The 20,623-nt window shown below is 31.9% G+C and overlaps 2 protein-coding genes across 7 annotated transcripts; one reads left to right on the plus strand and one right to left on the minus strand.

The window, feature by feature from the left end:
* The first annotated feature begins 1,273 nt into the window (after nt 1-1,273).
* On the plus strand, nt 1,274-8,263 carry LOC141456243 (uncharacterized). 4 transcript variants are annotated; one of them, XM_074132045.1, is made up of 5 exons: nt 1,275-1,565; nt 3,148-3,225; nt 3,301-3,439; nt 5,376-5,696; nt 5,802-8,263. In XM_074132045.1, exons 1-5 carry the CDS (start codon nt 1,462-1,464, stop codon nt 8,139-8,141), a joined length of 2,982 nt encoding a protein of 993 aa, XP_073988146.1. In that variant the 5' UTR covers nt 1,275-1,461; the 3' UTR covers nt 8,142-8,263. The 4 variants fall into 4 exon arrangements, with proteins under 4 accessions (XP_073988154.1, XP_073988146.1, XP_073988137.1 ...); XM_074132053.1 differs by lacking the exon at nt 3,148-3,225 and having other exon boundaries at nt 1,274-1,565; XM_074132036.1 differs by having other exon boundaries at nt 3,148-3,439.
* Nucleotides 8,264-10,507: 2,244 nt separating this feature from the next.
* Nucleotides 10,508-19,664, minus strand: RpL12 (ribosomal protein L12). 3 transcript variants are annotated; one of them, XM_074132224.1, is made up of 6 exons: nt 19,486-19,664; nt 19,312-19,385; nt 18,930-19,110; nt 18,494-18,612; nt 15,458-15,564; nt 10,508-10,757 (listed from the first exon to the last, which is right to left on the minus strand). In XM_074132224.1, exons 1-5 carry the CDS (start codon nt 19,520-19,522, stop codon nt 15,478-15,480), a joined length of 498 nt encoding a protein of 165 aa, XP_073988325.1. In that variant the 5' UTR covers nt 19,523-19,664; the 3' UTR covers nt 10,508-10,757; nt 15,458-15,477. The 3 variants fall into 3 exon arrangements, with proteins under 3 accessions (XP_073988325.1, XP_073988312.1, XP_073988320.1); XM_074132211.1 differs by lacking the exon at nt 10,508-10,757 and adding an exon at nt 15,033-15,076; XM_074132219.1 differs by lacking the exon at nt 10,508-10,757 and adding an exon at nt 15,033-15,263.
* Between the last annotated feature and the right edge of the window lie 959 nt (nt 19,665-20,623).

A 20,623-nucleotide genomic window follows, 5' to 3' on the forward strand; every position in this document is an offset into this window, starting at 1 on the left:
ATGTTCATTTAGAAGAAAAACTTTGCGCAGCTAAATTCTGGGATTAATTGTGCTTGGAAAAATGTTTTGTCAAATCCGAATATACTGCTATCAACTAAGTTCAAGATATTCTACTCAACATCCAAAACAATACATAATGTGTTATGCTGCTCGAATTTGGGGTTTTAATAAGTTTGAGTGTGTTGAAAAACCCCAAAGATTCTTCTTTAAAAAGGTGTTACAATCTACCATTTAATAGCCCTAATTATATTATAAACTTAGAAATTGGAATTAATAGTGTGTATCTGTATTCTCTAAAATTATTTCTTAAATACATTTTAAAAATTTTAAAACTGCCTGCATTTAGATTGCCACATATAATTGCTAAAGAAATTATAAATAAGAATATTTATTGGTTTGTTGCATGGAAGAAATTATGTTGTCATTATTAAATTAATTTATCAGATAACGAGAATATATGTAAGTAATGAATCGGAAAAGAATTTAGATAAGTAGTTGAATTGTATTGGGGCAGATGAAAAACAAAAAGCAATAGAAAAGGCAAGAAATATATTTTTTTATGGATTGTACCCCAAATTAAATTATAACTGAAATTATTTTGATTCTTCGCCGTTCAGTGATGTGATATTGATTTTAAAAGCTCTTTGCGAAATATTCTATTTAAATTACAGGCCTTTAAAATAAGAGTTATGTCAGTTTTGCTTATTATGTAATTTTAACCGAATAGAAAATGTAACCCAACTAATTGAAGTCTGCCCAATTTTAAAATATTATCGAAAAATATATTTTAATAAATGTACCCTCAATGAAAGTGAACTTTGTAGCTATTTGAATGGTTTAGATTGCCAAGCATTAGGTAAATATTTAAAAGATGCACTCTATTATAGAATTTAATTATGATTAATTTTAAATACTGCATCTTTTTTGCAACTCTTCTAACGGATTTGATCCAAAGCAAGAAATGATTTTTTTTTTTTAAATGGTTTTTGTGATGTGTATGTGATTAAACAAAACATTATTATTATTATAACTGATCGGTTCAAGCCCTTAAGCACAGGATCTGCAGAGATAGCTGGAGTGTGCAGCTAACCCAAAGACCAATTTTAGCTTCCTGGTCTTTGAATAGAGTAAGGTATCGTCCTTTACAAAATTAATAATCGTCGGAAAATCTGCCAGAAAGGTCGGACAATCATTTGATAATCAATATTCGAATATATGGTTGGTAAACAAGATTAGGATAGCGCGACTTTACAATCCTAGAATCAGGTGGTCTTATAAATTAAAATCACATGCTTTTGTAACATTAATAAACCATAACATGTAGAACTTTACCTCTAGATATGATTCTCGTAAATTTTTCAAGTAAACTCTGACAGATAGCGAAACATGATGACTGTTTAACTCCATTTAACATACTTTCCAAATCACACACTCCCTCATTCCAACAGTTAAAGTTACAACATGAAGAATAATTCGCCATCGGGTATTCATGGCATTGATAATCAAACTAAAGAGGAAATAATAGCAAATTTAAGGAATATATATTCAGACCTCGCTAATGACAGGTATTTTTTTTTTAATTCTGCTTTATGTTTAATTGCACCTTCAAGTTATCAATTCTTAAGTTTGCTTGTGCAAACGTGCATATAATGTCAATAAATCAATCATCAATACCTGTTGTACCCAAGCAATCCACTGAGAAAAATATATTTTGTTTTTCCAAGTCAAATCGTATAACTTATATCTACGATGGAAATAAATAAATAGTATTGCTTAAAATTTAGCATAGAATCCTATCAGCTAGCCCATTCTATGTTATGAGTTTTTGGATGATGAGGGGAGTCCTTTTATGTTAAGATCCTAATAAAAAGGCAAGTAATATTTCATTTTCTGTTTTCGTAATGAAAATTTTTAATGCATAACTTAATAATTACATTAAATTTTATTTAAAGAATTAGGGAGTTGCTCATCAATTATTGTATATCCTTAACTCAACTTATCATGAAAATGCAATATAGAAATCCAAGGTCTTCTTGAAGCTTTATGGCACACCTAATTAAAGTAAAAAATCTTCAATACATAAACCTATAAATAAATACATAAATAAACAATAAATGATCCTAATAAACAGTGTCTATATTTTAAAGTATGACCTTATATTATTAAATGATAGAGTATTAAGGAGAATCAAATGAATAATAAAAATTTATAAGATGAAGAAAATGGAATTACCGCAAGTGCAAAGTTCCTATGTTTTTTCGATCCTATGTTCCTACGTTATTTTCTCATGAAAGGTGATGCTATATATATATATATATATATTTTAAATTCTTATAGCTAGACAGCCAGTTGACTCTTAGCTAAACTTGAAATAGTATATAATAAATTATTATAGCTTTTGAAAATACATGTTGCACTTACTTCCTTAAATATTATATTGAAAGCATTGAATAAGTTTTCCAAAAAGATTGAAGGTCAATTTTTTTTTATAAAATTCAAAGGATCCCTCGGAATCCCGGTTGTCTTATTGTTTTCCTTTTTTTACGACTACAAAGCAGTTCAAACGGCTTAATCTAACATTTTATCCGACAAACAAAGAGGAGCACATTGTATTGGAGCCTGCTTCAGTTCAAGCTTGAGAAGAGTTGAAAACTATCAGTAATTACCCAATTTTAAAAACCGATATTTGTAATACTAATACATTTTCCATTAACAAAAACTTTTATTAGTTTCCAAAAAAAATTCATTATTGAAATGACTTGAAATTATCGCAACTTAAATAAATCAAATGATATATTGAAACAAACCACTAATCAAGAAACAACCAATTGGTTCGGCCCAGGTCACAGAGAAACGGACTAGAGCGGAGGAGGCATTTATGGCGCTATGTTGCTTGCTTAGTTCAGATTTTAAAGAACCTGTTGTCGGTACATCAAATGATGAATTTCGAATTAGCCTGGTTCGGATGTACGTTGTTTCTGTCCTGCGCTCCCTTCGCGCGTTTACTTCGGTTTCATATACCCGTGACATGAACGTTTGAGTGCGTTCTTCTCTTCAACATACATAAAACTAATCCGCTTTCCGCAATTAGTATCATATTATTGTTATTATGAATTGTAAAATTAGATAAATGGTTTTCAATTATAGCATTTTCACCTGTTCCGAACATCATAAGGGATGTCCAGCCCTACATGGAAATGTGGAAACTCCTGCCAATCAGTGTTTGTATGTAGGAAATGAAGTCTTTGAGTACAACAGTCGTTGTAATTGTGGTAAACTTAAAAAAGAAGGCACTTCTAGGTTACAAACTTTAAATGGAGAGGAAGCTATTCCTGTGGGAATGACGAGAAATAATGTAAATCCAGCCGTGGGGGCGTTCGTACCAGAAGCAGGTCAGCCAAGGAACGTTCATGCTAACTCGTGTAGCAGGCGCCAACAGGTAATCAATTTTCAATGTATAATTTTTAAATCAGTTTTTAATTTTAAATTGTTTTCCTTCACTTACTTAATACTATTGTAGAACTTAACCAAAATCAACAATAAAACGGTATCCTCTGATCTATTTTTGCTTTTCAAAACATTCCCCAAATTTGTGAACGTGAACAATGTATTTCACCGGAATTTTGATATTTATTTTAAGGACTTCAGATTGTAAGCATTTCATAACTTTCTATAATCAATTATATAAATATTTACATTAGAATGTTACTACTAATCGTCCTTAACATTAATTGAAACGTATTGTTCATCGTTTTTGGCGGCTGATTCATTAATCCAAAAAGAAAAAAGAATATTGCAAATTTCACTTTTTTTTTCGACAAGCGTTCGACCTGGGGCTTGGTGGTCATCTTCTGGGCTTGTGCTATTAACAATTTATGTATGTACATATATGTGTGTGTGTGTATGTGTAAAGTTGGTGTGTCTTTACTAGATGTTTATGTACTCCATGGTGCATTGTAATTTATTGTTTATTATTTTCATGGCTAACGTCCGCAAACAGATTGCCTTGATTCATTTTGAACCCATTAGCCACAGCATGAAATTCCATTCATCAAATAAATAAGTAAGCTTGTCAATTAAAAACAAATTCTTCATATATACTGAAAAAATCTATATTCGCAACATTGTTAAGTCGATTTTCAATATATTTATATTAAATGTCTATGAAGATGAACTATTATCCGAAAATTAAGAGAGAATAAACAATTCATCCATACTACATAGCTTTTTAATGTAATTTAAACCAATCCTATATACTATTTATTAAAAACAGTGGTAGAGAAAGATGATAATTTTTGTTTTAAAGTTCCAGTCAAAAAGTCTCGTCTCACAACGAGCTCAGCTTAATGCACTCCAACTATATCTCATTCTTGATACATAGATGAGGTTAAATTTAATAAACATCGGGATAAATAAGATTGATTTGTTATGGGATTACAAAAAATCTCTCTCATATTGAAATAGTTACCTAGTCAGACGCAGCGCAGAAGGGAGAGATTATGTTTCTAATCCTAATGTACGAAGTTTAATGAAGATGGAAATGAAAGAACAATCTTGTTCGCTTGGCAGGATGACCAGAAAAGGAGACGATTTTCAATCAAGCCGTCTGGCAATAAAAAAGGTTGAGATTCCATTCTTAAAAGGTGGATAGTAAGGGTGGGAGGGCAAGTGCCAGTCAGGTTTCTTTAAAACAAGGAACGAAAGATGATGTTTAATCAAAAATATAAAAAAGAGGAACTTTGAGATTCTGTTTTTCTTAAAGGGTGGTATCTTGTAAGAGAACAAATAAGGTCAATTATGCAGGGTAGGGAACCAAGGTAGGAAAGGATGGTTTATTTATCAATAAACATCAGTATAAACCTAAATTTTACCTATCACCTATCCAAGGCTTGATATAAAAGTAGCCAACTATACTTGACTCAATGCATCAGTAGGTATACAGGAAAAAGTGAGTTGTGATTTTAATATAATCAGCTTGAAACTACTCTTTTGGGTTAATAAGTATGCAATTACCTTTCACTTCACCTTCGAGTTGTAATGAAATTATGAATATCGTTACACTTAAAAAAAGGAGTAAACTCTTCTACTATATTTACACTATATTTTTTACTACTTTTCATGAGTCTAAACTGACTCACTTACTCCAAAAATAAAAATAAATTTACATATATACATTTTTTTATTATTATACCTTTTACCCAGAATTTACTGGTGCTGTTTTGGAGTATTGTTAGGTCAAAAATTAAATTATATTATATACGGAATTTACTTATTAATTTCAATGTTTCTATCTATCTATCTATTTATCTATTACACTCTCAGCTAATTTTATTGATTATTGCACTAGCCAAATACGTTTGCTTGCTTATATTCAGGTTATCTCAGTAGGATGCTGTTGTGAAGGATGTAAGATGGAAGAAGATTACTTAGCCTGCAGCACAGGAAGGTATTATCAGTGCGAAGGACTGTCTTTAAAGATATCAAATGCAGCATGTTGTCTGCATAATGTTTGCAAGCAAACACATGAAGAAATTAAAAGCACATCCGTGGAAAGAAAACCTATTAATAAACAAATTTCTGATTTAATTTTAAAGCTGAGTAGTATTGAAGAAAAAATTAATGAAACTAATGTAAATGTGGGAAATATTGGACACGCGGTTGGCTATTTCTCTAAATTACTAAATGAATTATCTAAGGTAATGTATTCATGTAAAAAGGAGGATAGTAATTTAGTTAATAAAATTTAAAATTTGAATTATAAATTATTACCTTTTAAGAAAGGATTAAACTGTGTTTTTAAGAATGGCAAACGTTTCCAAGAAGTTTATTCAGAAGAGCCAACTTCACAATCTACTTTATCATTAAATGAAGGCATTGACTCGATAACAAAAACTGTGAAAACGAATGGAACATTTACTTATCAAAGTCATATTTCGAACGCAGAAATAACATCGCAAATGGGCCGAAGGGTCGAAGCACAAATACAGAAATTTAGAGAGGAAATAAATCCATCAGAAATTGCTCATCATTTTGACTCACCAATTGAGAGTACCAGAGAGGCAGCACAACCAGCTGATACTGTTCATCATTTTGACTCTCATAATGGGAATATTAGGGATGCAGTAAAACCAGCTAAAATCAGACTAAAATCTAATTCAAACATAGAAAAAATTGGTGAGTTAGCAAAACCAGATTTACATCAGTTCGGTGGACGGACAGAGAATAAGGTCGAAAAAACATATGAAAACAACCATCATTTTGATGAACAAATAGAGAACAGCTTTAAATCTGGTTCACAATTGAATGTTGATAATCAGACAGAGAGTGATAGAAATCCAATTTCAATAGAAGAAAGTACTCAACATACAGAGAGAAATGTATTAAACGAAATTTCTGAAGAGTATAAAATAGGCGCCCCAACTGAAATGGTTTATCAGATAGTTGAAAAACCTAAAATAATAACAGATGATCTAGATCAAATTTTAGAGGGGAGAGCCCGTCATAGTTTTGAAAATGAAGGGAACGCTTTTCGGTCATACAAAACTGCTGATGGTAAATCTCAGGTCTTTGAAGATGCAATTGATAGAGAGTCATTGGCTGAAAGAAAATTTGATATCCAATCTGAAAGCTGTAGTTGTCGGGATAAAAACTACCAGAATTTGACAGATAGTCAGAAGTCATCGGCAGAGACAGATAGTGGAGTCCAAACTGTTAAATTATTAGAAATTATTGACGATACCCAGGATAAAAGAGTTAGTCTAAGTTCTGATAATAATTTGAAAGCTTTAGGTTCGAACAGACTTTCAGAGAATAAGCCTCAGACAGATGTAGATGCAATGCATAGACAGTCATCGTCAGCTAGTGGAACGCAAACTGATGGTGTAGCAGAAATTATTGAAGATGCCCAGGTAAAAGAATTTCGTCTAAGTTTTGAAAATAATGTGGAAGCTATTATTTCGAACAAACTTGTAGAGAGTAAATCTCAGACCCATGTAGATGAAACTGGTAGAGAGTCATTGGCTGAAAAAAAATATAAATTTGATATTCAGTCTGAAAGCTGTAGTTGTCGGGATAAAAACTACCAGAATTTGACAGATAATAGTCAAGTTAATGGAGAGAGTGGGAGTTGTTTTAAAGTTAAAATAGAATCAATTAATATTTCTGGTCAGGCTTTCACATTTAAAGAACATATTAATGGCAAACACAAAACAAGTACGGAAACTTCAAGTAGCAGAAAACAAAATGTCCGTGCGAATGAAGAATCCCTTTTTCCTACAAAACATGAAGAATCCAAATTAGAAGAAAATGTAGAACTTGTTGAAACAAAATCGGATGCAGAAAAGTCTGCATCTTTGGCTTCTTCATGTGCCAACCAGAAATCCATAAACAATGTAGATTCTACAAAGAAGAAAATGGAAAAAAACTTGGGCCTACCAAAAGACACAAAAATGCTTTCAGAACAGAAATCGCAGATTGCTAAAAAAAATAAGGGTTCATATACAAATGGCAGTGAGCATGAATTTAAACAAATTTTATACATTGTAAATAAAAATGAACTGCCCGAGAAAGCAAAAGAACTTAATGAAGTAGGCGCAGAAATCAATTCTTCAAAAAAACCTCTTTCTTCTCTTAAAAAGACAAAATTGACGAAAGGTGATGGAAAAAAGCCTCTTTCTAAATTAACAACGGTTAACAAATTTGCTAAAAACGATTCCTCTGAAAAAAGGCGTAAAAGTGCAAATTCATCAAAACCCAAAAAGTCTGTTCAACTAAATTCAATTGCTGTTCCCGGAAGAAAATCCATATTAAATAATACTGCTGAACGAAAAAATCAGCAGCAATGCTTAATAAACAAAGTTCAATGGGATAATAAGCATTTAAAGAGAGCAAGCAAACTTAATTACAATGATTCTTGTACACAAGTCCTCACCAAACGTGGATTTCTGTATTCTCAAGATTATTGTGAAATTCTAAATATTAAAGAACTGAATGTACCGAATCACGAGTATAAGGTTTATAAGGCAAATTGTAAGTGTTCTAGAAAGCTGGAGAGATCAAGTATACCTAAAATATTCCATGATAAGTTAGAGCAATCTAAAAATGCTGTCATTAAATGTACTATAAGGCGAATTTCAGCATGAACGATGTTTGAAAGTCAAATATAATCTATCGCTCGACCGAACTAGATTAAGAACTCTTATCACAAAGATGTAGAAGCTTGAGATAATTTGAAATTCAGATAAAACTTTATTGCCTGAATTAAGCTTGTTTTTTCAATAGTAATTATAACAATAATTATTGGTAAGAGATAATTATTAAGTTACATTAAGAAAATAAAGAATACTTTTTGATTAAATGTACACATAGAAAGGTTTAATAAGTACATTATAAAATCCCGATCAACACGATATGATTACAACGAAGATGATCATTTGATTCTTATTAATACATCAATTTATTAATTTATTTACTCCATTTCTTCCAATGGGTTATCTTGGATACAGAACTTTCGAGGTATTTATAATCGAAAACCCCTACAAACCTCTAAATTTGTAGAAACTTTCTAAGATCATACTTTAGAACTTAGTAATTTCTTTATCTTTCTCAATATTTTTTTTTTTTTGTAATGAAATGCTTGCACTTATTTTCTATGATTTTATGACTTGGAATACTTAAATTACTTCCACATATTTCTATATTACTTCCATATTATATCGTATTGTGATGGTGTCGAACTTTGAAGTTGAATTTACACCAGAAATTTTCCTATTAAACTCATTGAGTCAGAAAAATTGGTTTGAAGAGCATTCTATCTCCTGTCTCATTCTATTTGTGTATGATTTTTTTCTTACTGACCCTTGCTACTCAGCCTTCTTCATGTGTGATATGAAGATAGCTTCTTCTTTAAAGACCACATCTAACGGAGCCAAATTGAGTAACGTCTCTTTAAGTGCCTTAGATTTTGTTCTCTTAGCTCCCAAAACTGCTTAAAAAAATAAATATCTGTTTCTAATCAAGAAATTTTAATGTTTCTCTTCTCTAATATATTATACACAATTATACTTTACTTGGTCACATAATTACAGCGTGATTCTTGGACTGTCAAACCAACAGTGTATTATTGGCAGAAGTTTTGTCACCGCCTGAATTTTCAAATTATAGAGCCTTGGAGTATCATGTCAATATGTACAATTCTTGACCAATCCGTTCTCCTTTAGCAGATGTAACTATCCACTAGGTACTACAGATGCTGGGACCACCTATCTTCCTAAATAAAAATCTTGTCTAACTTCCCAGCGTTCCGTTCTTTTTAAAAGATTAATCACCTATTTCCTTAAAGTATGAGCTATACCATTTTCTTGCTCAATGGCTTCGTATACGAAGCTACCTAATTCCTTCTGCCTCGAAGAAACACACCAAGGCGTTTTCTTTGTTTTCATGTACCTTTCTATTCTGCAATGAGATACTGAAGTGCTGCCTTTGACGATTTAGCTCGCATATATGCATTTTAATACTTTCATAAGGTATTAACTAAGTCACTATCTTCCATCAAAAACTGTCTTCTCCAACCCAGCATCATAAACTGGTTAGACTAACAGCGGTATGGGCATGAGTGTCTGAATAATCAATTAGTTTTGCCCAGGTAGCGAACAAATGCCACCATCACATTTCTTCAAATTCGAGGAAATAATTAGCAGTTTAGCAGTACCAATGCTTGGGTACAAGGCGCCTGCGTGCAAAAATATATATTTCAGCGCTCTCAATTAAAAATAAAACTAATTAATAGATAAAAATGCTTCCACTACAAAATACTACTTTAACCATTTCTTTTACAAAATTTAGTGAATTTTTTAATTTTATCAAACCGGGATGCACATAATACCTAAATATTCAATTTCTTGAAATATCCAGCAATAAACGAATGCTTTGGAGAAAGAAATGACATTAGATTAAATTTTGAAACATTTGCTTGATGCCACTTTCACAAGACACAATATGGAGTTATTATCCATATTTTTTACCTCAAAAAAGAGCTGGTTCTTTCTCACCCCTGGTATCAAGGTGGAATTCAAGAAATAAGCTTTAAAATTACAAAAAAAAAAAAAGTCTCGTTGCCTCTACTGCGAAGTACTTAAATATTGTCGAGTGGAATTGAGTAAGATATGAAAAAGGATTTATTGACAAACCCTAGGCTTGATAGGTCGATAGTGTTTCCCAGCTAATTAATAGGAGCGTAAAAACTTTTATCAAACCGACGCCCGGTATATCAAAGGATATGAGAAATCAAGATACTTGGTCTGTCATTTCTTACCTTCGACAGACTGACTGCCGCTGAAAACATAGGCTGATCTATTGAAAGCGCAACGATCAACGATAGAAATGTTGGAGCGAAATGTGCATAGAAAAAAATATTCACAAATTTTAACAAACCCACAAATCAACCCTGTAGAAATTATAAAGGATCAATGATTTGCATGAATGATATATGCTACTAAAAATTTCAATCTAGAGGTCTGTTATTTTTGTCCACTTTAATTCGTAACTTTTTTAAAAAAATGTGTACCACATTGCACAGAATGGAAGGAATAGACTGTCCTGCTGCTCTGAAGTTCATCCATGCTGTGATTGCCCACTAGGAGAAGGCCATCATTGCCATGTTGAGAGACAAAAAGTAGAGAATGAAGATGATGATTCTGAGACTGAAATTGCGAAATTACCACTGTGGTGCCGTGGTACTTACCTACCTGATATTTGCACTGAAACAGATGTCACAAAAGAAATCATAATCAGAATGGTTAGTTCATGTACAATTCAAATGAATTAATTTAGTTAAGCTGAAGATATTTTATATTTTGCAACCTTCAAACAATTACATCAATTTTTAATTCGAAAATTAAAACTTGTTTAACTGATAGTAAAAATTAATTGTTGCAGAATAAAAAGAAATGCTGTTACCCAGCACCGTGTCGCGCATTTTGTTTTGATCATCCTCCAAAGAAAGAATGGATCGACGTGATGCCACCAAAATTATATACGCTGGAGCGCAGAAAGACTTATCCCTGTTAACTAACTGATGACATTGTATTTAACTGAAATTTTTTATTTAAATAAAACACTTTCATATCCTTTGACAAGACAGCTTATGGTCCATTCTCCTTTATATCATTCAGCAGAGAATTTGACCAAAATTCTAGAAAACTGAAAATCCTTTCACCAAACCCTTAAAGGGAAGTGAACTAGTTAATTCCTCAAGGATTATGGCATCCCTGTATACATTAATCAAAAGCTTACGCTGTCTATACCGATGTTCACAGATTCGCGTAGAGCCATCCGAAGTAGTTGATATAGGAACTGCTTTGATTCTAATCATTCATGGGCTATTTATAGCAACGTTTATTTTATTTCATGCAGTTTATTTTTTTCAATTCAAATCAATTTCATCATGTTTTACACAATAATTAATAATTGCTAATTTTAAAATGCGCTCTAATAACAATTTGACCGAAATGTTAAATAGATTTACACAAATTGAATTATTAAAAGTTATATAAATCAAACACTTTTATAGCTTAGAAAATATTCATGGCAGAAAAAGAACTTAAGAACTTAAGAACGCCCTGAGCTCCTGGCGGTTGTTCTTGGCCAGTTCGCAGCCTAAATGTGCCGTTCAGACGCATATGTATATATTTATATAAACAGCAACGTCAAATCAAAGAAATGAGTGAATAGAACAACGATCATATTCTGCATGATGTTTATTTCCATGCAAATTGCAGCCTTAATATTTAGGGAGAAGGGACCAGTAATTGACTGCTTAAGAAAAAACTCGAGTTTAAGATAGAATAACTTCCGTTATTTTGGATCCAGGTGTAGGTTGTAAAATTGTACCGCTCCAGTAGGATGTATTCTATTTTATTAATATTTTAAAAGCAGTAAATTCGATCTTAATGTCAACCAAAAATGATTTTTTTTGGAAGTATGTCAATGACCCAGTAATTGACATACCGAATTTTCGGTGGAACCAGTGTTTGACATGGGGTGGGACCAGTAATTGACATACAAATACATTCATGAAACGACATAAGGTATGCATTCAAAATCACTTTTAAATCTAAATAAATCACTTAAATCACCTAAATCATTTTTTCAACTGGATTTATAACAAAAATCGGTCTTATTCATAATTAATTACAATCAGTTTTTAAATAGGCAAACCTAAATAATCTAATATTTTTTCAACGTTACTCTTTTTTATGCAGCTTTTGACGATCAACCCTTACACAACTGTCCTACCGGTAACATCACAAATATCACAAAGTCACCAACTCTCCACGTATGTTTGATTTCGCACCTGGTACTTCTCTTGAGGGAGCTTCATTTTTCCTCTGGCCGTTTTCTTTGATGGAATTCTATGGTTTAGCCATTTCCTCCCTTTCTTCTTTGTCATGTGGCTAGGACCCAAAACTGAGGGAGAATGAGAGATTTTCCAACTCCGTTACGTGGGCGTCGTTTTTATTAGTCACGTAGGCCTCGGAAGCTGTTCGGCGATCACGACTATTCCAGTTTGTTGTTCATACATTGTTGTTCTCTACAGAATAATCATTCTGCATGCCCTCTTGAAATAAGGCGTACATTTGCTAATTCATTAATTTAAACATACTTTGTTGGAAGTTTTACTATTTATTTTATGTTGCCGATATTTTTTATCAATGATTTTATTTTACAATGTATTGAATTTTTAATTATAATAAAATTTATCAACCTATCTTATCATTTTCCCAGGAAGTCAATCACTGGTTTCAAAAAAAAAAGCTGTAGGACTAGTAATTGACCTACATGTCAATTACTGGGCAGATTGCCGTTTCAAGGACCAGTGATTGACAGCCCCATTTTAATCCTCAATGCTTCTTATAATTAAAAAAAAAACTACATAAATGAAATCTACAAGTAATACTAATTATAACAGAACATTGATAACCACACGAATATATGAACAAATAAACGAAAAATAAGAAAAAAGAAAAATTATTTTCTTATCAATCCTCCTTAGCAACGGCTTGTTTTTTCCTTGATTTTGAACTTTTAACACAAATAACCTTCCACTGATACCAAGGAACCTTCCAATAATTAATATTTTTCTGGAACTGCTGCCCAAAGGCTTCTCAATAACGAAATTGAAAGAATCACCACTAAAAACGGCTCATATCCCTTATAATACCAGTTTATTTCTGGTATGTCAATTACTGGTGCCCAGTCAATTACTGGTCCCTTCACCCTATATACAAAGAAATGAATAGAAAATATATTTCATTTATTAGATCATCAGCGCTGTATAAAATCAAAGATATTATATTTAAATTAACCTTTGGAAATTTAATTATAATTTGGTAAATAGCCGTTGTCATATAAATTGATTAAGGGTAGCCTAATTTTGTATGTAAATGTCACTTTTTTTTTCTTAAAAAGTAACATATGTCTGTCTAATGATATCTTAAATTTAACCCATTTGTTCAGGGTGTATCAGGGTTCTATTCATAGGGTCATCGCTTTAAAAAAAAAAAAAAAAAATGTACACCATGCCCATAGTTCTGCAAATTCTCCCATTCAAAAATCCTCTTCAAACTGTTAACAGCACTCTAAAACACCCTTTACTTGTACCCACTTATTTAAGTGATAATGTGAAGTGATTAATGCAATAAATTACAAACCAACATAATCAGCTAGTTAACCAATATAATAACCAGTGTAATACATTAAACAAAATAGCTTTTATTTGATGATAAATCAAATTTATCCTGATTCTCCCACAACCATTACATTACACTACATTTTTTAAAACCTTCAATTATTATTATTTTTGCAGTCAGAGAACCTCCCAAAATGTGTATTTCTGGTGGAAAATTAATATTGAAAACCGATCATGAATCTTTGATTTTAAATATCTCGACAAATATTAGGGTTATCGAAATGGGGTCAACGTCATTTTTCACAATTTTTTATGTAGTTTTCATAATCATTGTCAAAACCAGTGGTCCTTATGAAACCCCGATCAGTTTTTTAGCCGTAATCAAAACTTCGCAAAAAATGAAATACAACATCGGGGTGTAAAATTTGAAAACTAGACCAAAAAAAACATATAGTTTATTTAATGGACTCTTCCGGATTTCCGCTTTCCTAAAAAGTTACTAGCAATTGGTGCATTTTAAATGGATCTGTATATTTCATCATCAATGGGAAGTCTGCGGCTGTTCATAATTTGTTTGGTATCCGGACAAACATAATGAAATTTTCAGGTGAAACAATAAGATGTTTACTATCGTAATTTTAAAGTATGAAAAGCTTTTTTACACGAGATGTAGATTTAAAAAAATATCGTTTTATTTGCTACATTGGGATACTTTTATCGACTGATGTATTTTAAAAATCTTATAATTTCGTGTTGGTCAACGAGCGGATTTCCGAAAAGGGAGGACGCACCTTTCTTGACAGCTAACGCGGGAGGCGATATTTTAACGTCAACTACTATGATATAGGAGCCATTCTCGGTGTTTCTTTGTATTACGACCAACTTTCATATTTGTATATTTCACATTCTTCATGGGTATACGTATTTGAACGATGTTCCTGTTTTAAATTATCCGTTTGATTTTAAAAATACACTTGAAATTTGTTTTTCATATTTTAAATTACCATAACTTTTGAAAAACCTAACCGACTTCAAAAAAATTTTTTTTGTTGTTTTTAGAAGCTCAAATACTACAAAAATATGCAACAAAAAATATAACGTTCCATATGAAAAACAAAAGTTAGATGCTGTATCTCGAGATACAGGAGTTTAAAAAAATGGGTCAATCACTGAAAATAAACTAGACTAAAAATGATTAAATACGTGTTTTTTATTTTTTCGAAATTTCCCGCCGTCTAAAAAAAAAGTGGGTGGAGCATATAACTCTGGTCACCCTGTATATATATAATATACAATGAGGACTTCCATTCTATTTCAATAATGTATGGTTAGGTGAAATAAAACGTTTTAATTCTAAATAAAATTATTTATTTTTTAAAAAAGTCCTCCCTGAAAGAAAAAAACTAATGTTACTGCAAGTAGTTCATTTCAAATTTTAATATTAACAATTTCGCATACTTCATTGCTTTTTATTGAGGTTGCCTCCTCAGTGGCTCAATTCCTGCACTGCTCCCTTTTTGTCTCAGTCGTACAAAGAGAGAGCCGCTGCAGTGGATGGGATGCCAGCCCCTACCAACTGTTAAGACATGAATCTATTTTTAAAAGAACTTTTTCAGCGAAAACCACATTAAATTAATTCATTTTAGATGTAACTACCACCGAATCGGAAATATTGCGTAAGTAACCCTTTCATGAAGGAAAATGTTATCTTCTGTAAAAAATGCTTTAGATCTTTAAAAAAAGGAGCCATGTCTTAACAGAAATACTTACGAATTATTTTGGAGATGTGTTCATTCATCAGGAACTTCAATTTCACCATCATTAATTTGGCTGATGACATCTGCTGGTATCTTTCCTTCTATTGTGCATCCTACAGACTATAAACAGAAGTCTATGAAGTTCTTTTCAACATCAATAAATATTTAACGGGTAAAAAAAAAAAATAATGTTTTCAAAATAACAACTATTTTGCATTATTTGTATAGGCAGTAAAACAAAGAACATAAATAGCACTACGGTGATTGAACAAACTCAAACAATTAGAATATTTATTATTGGAATCATCCCACACTTTTCTTACATCGTGTAATATACAGAACAGTAACGCGATACTTCCATTACAGTAACTTCAATAAACATTGAAGTGGAACTGAAATTTTCTGACATTACTCTTAGAAGTGGATATTCTTCACTTAGTAACATACAAAATTCGCTTAATTTCATGTCGCTCAATTCTGTTAATACTTTTAGGCTTAGAGCCTTTGGTATGATAAATTTCTGTCTCTCAATCATGGTTTTCGTAACAAATTTTCATAAGAAATAAACTCCATTTAACTTAAAGTTGTTGTAAAGAGGAAAACATTCCTTGCCTCCTGCCTTTAGTCATTTTAATTATCTTTACCTTTACTTACTCTGTGAGAATGTTAACATTTTCTCGAACAATATTAAAAGGTACATGTTGCTTTTCTGAAGGAAAAGATTCAGAGCATTCAGCATTTCAAAAACGTCACACAAATTTGCAATGTTCCCATTAGGGTCTCTTCTCTCTTAAGAAAAATATAAATTTCCGGTTCAATCACGCAAAATATTTATCACATGATAAAACAAAGTGATGCTTGCCTTTAACTGAAATTTTTTATGACGTTTACTACATATTAACATATATTCCAATTCCTAATTCAATGTAGAACAGTTTTGCTGTGGAATAACGTCCATTGGCTTCAGCGGCTTCGATTTGAATAGGCCCTGCAATCCACTTTAGTACTCTGATATACTAGCAATATCAGTACAGATACCTGGGCACTTAGTCTTCTAAATTGTTGTCAGACCTAAATCTATCAATGATTTCGAACATGACTTGAGCTTAGGGGTATGTATACTGCAACATAAGGTAAGGTCTCCACAGTGCTAATCAAAAGGGCGTTTCTATTATTATTATACCTTCTTCCTAAATGATCGAAATGCTTTTTTTTTTTTTTTTTTTTCAAATTCTCATTGAATTAGTCAATGAAATCCTCCGCTATATTTTATGTTTCGACATTATTTGCCAATTATGAAGACTGCTTCCCAATACACCATCAGATAATTGTGATCACTATATTAACAGAAGGCGGTAATTTAAGGCTCTTCATATTGCAATTCTACCTTGTAAGGTATTGGCAAAATTTCTGGGCCAGTAAGTACTTGGTATTAATTTCTGCTTATAAAACCTCTTTCATCTTTAAGATAAATAGTCTCAGATTTACTCAGCTCTGTGCTAAAATGAGTGGTTTCTAATTGGCTTTTTTAAATACTAGGTAACACAAATTTTGGCGCACAAATTTTATTCACAGAACACTTTGTACCCTCTCTACGCTAATGTCATCTTTTGAAGTAAAACCTAAGTCAAAATGTAAATTTAGTTAGCAGAATAAACTTTTTAAGCGACAAAAACTTGTAAGTGGAAACCTCTGATAGTGGATGAAATCAGTAATAAAACAGATGAAAGGTTAATTTAAAGTTAAAACAGAAACGATTGCAAACACAAATAATTAAATAAAAACAGGTATGTATTTTGTTTACTATTTTTCTCAAACAATATTTGCGATACATCTGATTCCTTGACATGGGTAGTTGCCATATCAATTTGAAGTTTAAGAGATTATTTACGCCTCCAGAACCGTTAAAAAATAAATTTTCTTGCGCAAATAATTAAGAAACAGATGGGCCTTTATGAAAGTCCTGTAGGCGCGCCATATCTCCCACGTGTTATTACTGTTACAACTATTATTTTTCAAGAAGTTTTGTTTACAAACCACATTCACTATATCTTTTTTCAATTTATTACCTCAAAACTTGTAATCTCCTTTAAAACATAATTTCCAAAATTTGTATACGATCGAAATCTCACTCTTATGAGTTCTAAAATGGCAGTCTATAATCCTACCTTAAAAGTAACATCAATTTTGAAAAAATCATCTATCGAGTACTGCCTAAGAATGCTGCGCTGGAACAAGTAATAAGTCGAGTTTTGAATTTCCTATCGCGACACCACCGTAGAGCGTTCATTCGCGTATGAAAAAGAAAACCTAAAAGTGTTGCTTTAAGAGTAGATTAAAGCTCCTCAATTAAGGAAAAGATTGAGTTCCAAGACAGATACGCTGGTCATCCGGAAACTTATTGCCAGGAATAGGAAATTTTATTAAGGGCGGTCATGGTTCTGTTAGGGAATAAAAATAATTAAGAACCATTCCCGTCAAAGTTTTCATTCAGATGAATACAAACACAAATTGAAAATACTTCGATGAATGGAATATTCATTTTAATGGTGTCAATCGACAGAGACTAGATTGAAAACAAGGAATTCTGTATCTAATTAGCACATATTAATATCGACCGAAAAGGAACTGCCAACCTTTTCAACGATAGAAGACCTGTAGACTGCCGTATTAACCTCTTAATTCCTTAATATTTATTACTTACACATATGTATATTCTGAGCACTGATGATAAAAAGTAAAATTTAAAATTGTGTAGACAATTATTCATCTAACATGTGTTTAATCACATATTTAAGAGCACGCTTGGAACTCTATCAAATTCGGTTTAAAATAACTATGCATACATTATGTTCGTGAACACTCGTGAAACCTATTCGGCAAATTAGCGAAGGCCAACGATGTCTAAGCACTCTCAGCACTTTCTTTGTTTTGCCTGTTATTTTGTATTTTATTTTTTTTTAAAAGAGTAACAGATGGAGGAAAATTAATGAGTCTTATAAAAGGGCAAGAGAAAATCTTTGATACTAAAGGAGTTATTTTATCTTACCTGGCAGGTACCGAGAATTTCCTTAACAGTGCCTTCTAACTTTCTTGACATAGAACGTGGTCTCATTGATCTCGCAATTGCGAGTATTTCATCAAATGATAAATTGCCATTATGTTTAACTAAAAAATAAATACAGATTTAGTAAATTGAAAAATTTAACATCTATTTAGAGTGAAACTGTCAAATGTGTGAGTATAGTAAAAGTAATGCTTCTAAGTAACTACTTAATTAGGTGTCGTGGGCGGAAGTGATCAGCAAACATACTTTAAATTTCTCAATAAACCATCAAATTAAAAATAAGACCAAAGCCGGGAATCGAACCCAGCATGACGATCATCTTAAATTTGCAGGTCTCGCCTCCAACCACTCCACTCTTCTAATAAAAATTTTAAAAAACTTCCAGTATCAACTAATCTAAAAATAACTTTATACTAACCGTTTTTTACTTTCTTCCTATCTCTTGGCGGTTCCTTAAGTGCCTTGATTATAAGGGAAGCAGCAGAAGGAACTACAGAAATTGCTGCTTGTCGATTTTGGATGGTAAGACATACAGTTATTTTAAGACCTTTCCAATCCGAAGTTGCTTTAGCAATGTCATCTCCAACTTTCTTCGGGGACTGCAAAACGAAAAAGTGAGTTTTTTTGTTGCCTTCGATTTTAAAAACGCAAAATGTTTAATGGTTAAAGCTTCCTATCAATATCTAAAAACTGCTTAAAAAGAACTTTTTTTTACTTCAACTACCATTCAAGAAGTCTAAAACGAGAGATACAACCTGTAATCAATTTATGTTTAACTTTTAAAGTAATGGAGCACTCACCAAGCCAAGCGGACCAATTTTAGGAGCAAGTGAAGATGTGGCTCCAACTTCACCGCCAACGCACCTAAGATAAACTGGACACAAATTTCATCTTAACAATATTACATAAATTTAATAAATTTTCAAGTTTGTTGAAGTGACCAATTAAGGAAAATAAAATCAAAAGTATATTACCGGTCTTAATTTCATTAGGATCAAACTTGGGCGGCATTTCTTATTAATAAGATGTTTTAGATTCAAAGAGATTAGTTAACGACGAACTAATAGTAATTGCACACCAGACTACAACGCCTTCTCACTTCTCGACCTCACTCTACAATTACGGAAACAGAACATTCACCACGTGTTCCTTTAAAATTGTTATTATTCAGGTTGTGCAATACGCTGCACGAATTTTTAAATTGGCACAGATAAAACCAATGAATAAGCAAAATAAAAAAAAAAATGTTTACCCTTAAAATTCATTTTATGTAATTAGTTACAGCAATTGTAACATATAATCCCTTAATGATTAATGTAAGTACAAATAAATAAAATAAAGCACATAATTTTCCAAAGCAATATTAAGCAATAAAAATGCATTTAGGTGTGTATATGTTTATATTATTCATAATTTTTTTAGTGAAATATGGCTATTATAAAATTATTTAAGGCAGGGCCCCCCCGAGAGTTTTGACAAAATAATACTGAAGCACAAAAAGTAAAATTTAAAAAAAACTGTGATTGTAGAATCCACATATATGTATGTAATAAAAAATAAATATAAAATACGGTAAGGGTTTTGATTTCGCTGTGCAAACGCCCATTTCAAAGAGTCATATTAAGTATTTTTAGAGATGCTTAATCATTCGTTCCTTAATCACAAATATCTGCACAGATTGTGAACTCAGGACGATATTATTGAAGAATATATTTTCATAATGGTTAAATTCTAAATTGAAGCGTATGATATGTTCCCTGGATATGCTTGCAAATTATAGATCTAAGTCAGGGGTCTCAAACTCAATTTACCCGGGGGCCGCTGGAGGTAGAGTCTGGGTGAGGCTGGGCCGCATCAGGTTTTCCACAAGGAAAGCTCTTACAAAAACATTCCAGTGTTATCAAATGTCTTTATTTTTTCATCTTATTTTTTGTTAAAAACTAAATAATAAATTCATAAGAAAAAATTAATCAATCAGCAATAACTTAATGCCGTGCATTGCAATCACTGTGAGCAACTTCTCTATGATTTCAAAATTGCAAAAAACACCACGAACATAGATTGCGAGATGGGCAGTGTCGGTGATGTCTGCGGTCTCATCAAGAGCGACTG

This window comes from Rhodnius prolixus, unplaced genomic scaffold (genome assembly GCF_049639745.1).
Source record: "Rhodnius prolixus isolate KJV_2025 unplaced genomic scaffold, Rpr scaffold_1, whole genome shotgun sequence".
Lineage (NCBI taxonomy): Eukaryota > Metazoa > Arthropoda > Insecta > Hemiptera > Reduviidae > Rhodnius > Rhodnius prolixus.

Bases quoted from the DNA above. Each gene is read 5' to 3' on its own strand.
- LOC141456243 (XM_074132036.1), top strand. From the start codon at position 1,462: ATGAAGAATAATTCGCCATCGGGTATTCATGGCATTGATAATCAAACT. The intron at 3,440-5,375 runs GTAATCAATTTT...GCTTATATTCAG, and splicing joins CGTGTAGCAGGCGCCAACAG to GTTATCTCAGTAGGATGCTG. The intron at 5,697-5,801 runs GTAATGTATTCA...TGTGTTTTTAAG, and splicing joins TACTAAATGAATTATCTAAG to AATGGCAAACGTTTCCAAGA.
- RpL12 (XM_074132224.1), bottom strand. From the start codon at position 19,522: ATGCCGCCCAAGTTTGATCCTAATGAAATTAAGACCG. The intron at 19,111-19,311 runs GTGAGTGCTCCA...TTCGTTTTGCAG, and splicing joins AAATTGGTCCGCTTGGCTTG to TCCCCGAAGAAAGTTGGAGA. The intron at 15,565-18,493 runs GTAAGATAAAAT...TTCTGTTTATAG, and splicing joins AAATTCTCGGTACCTGCCAG to TCTGTAGGATGCACAATAGA.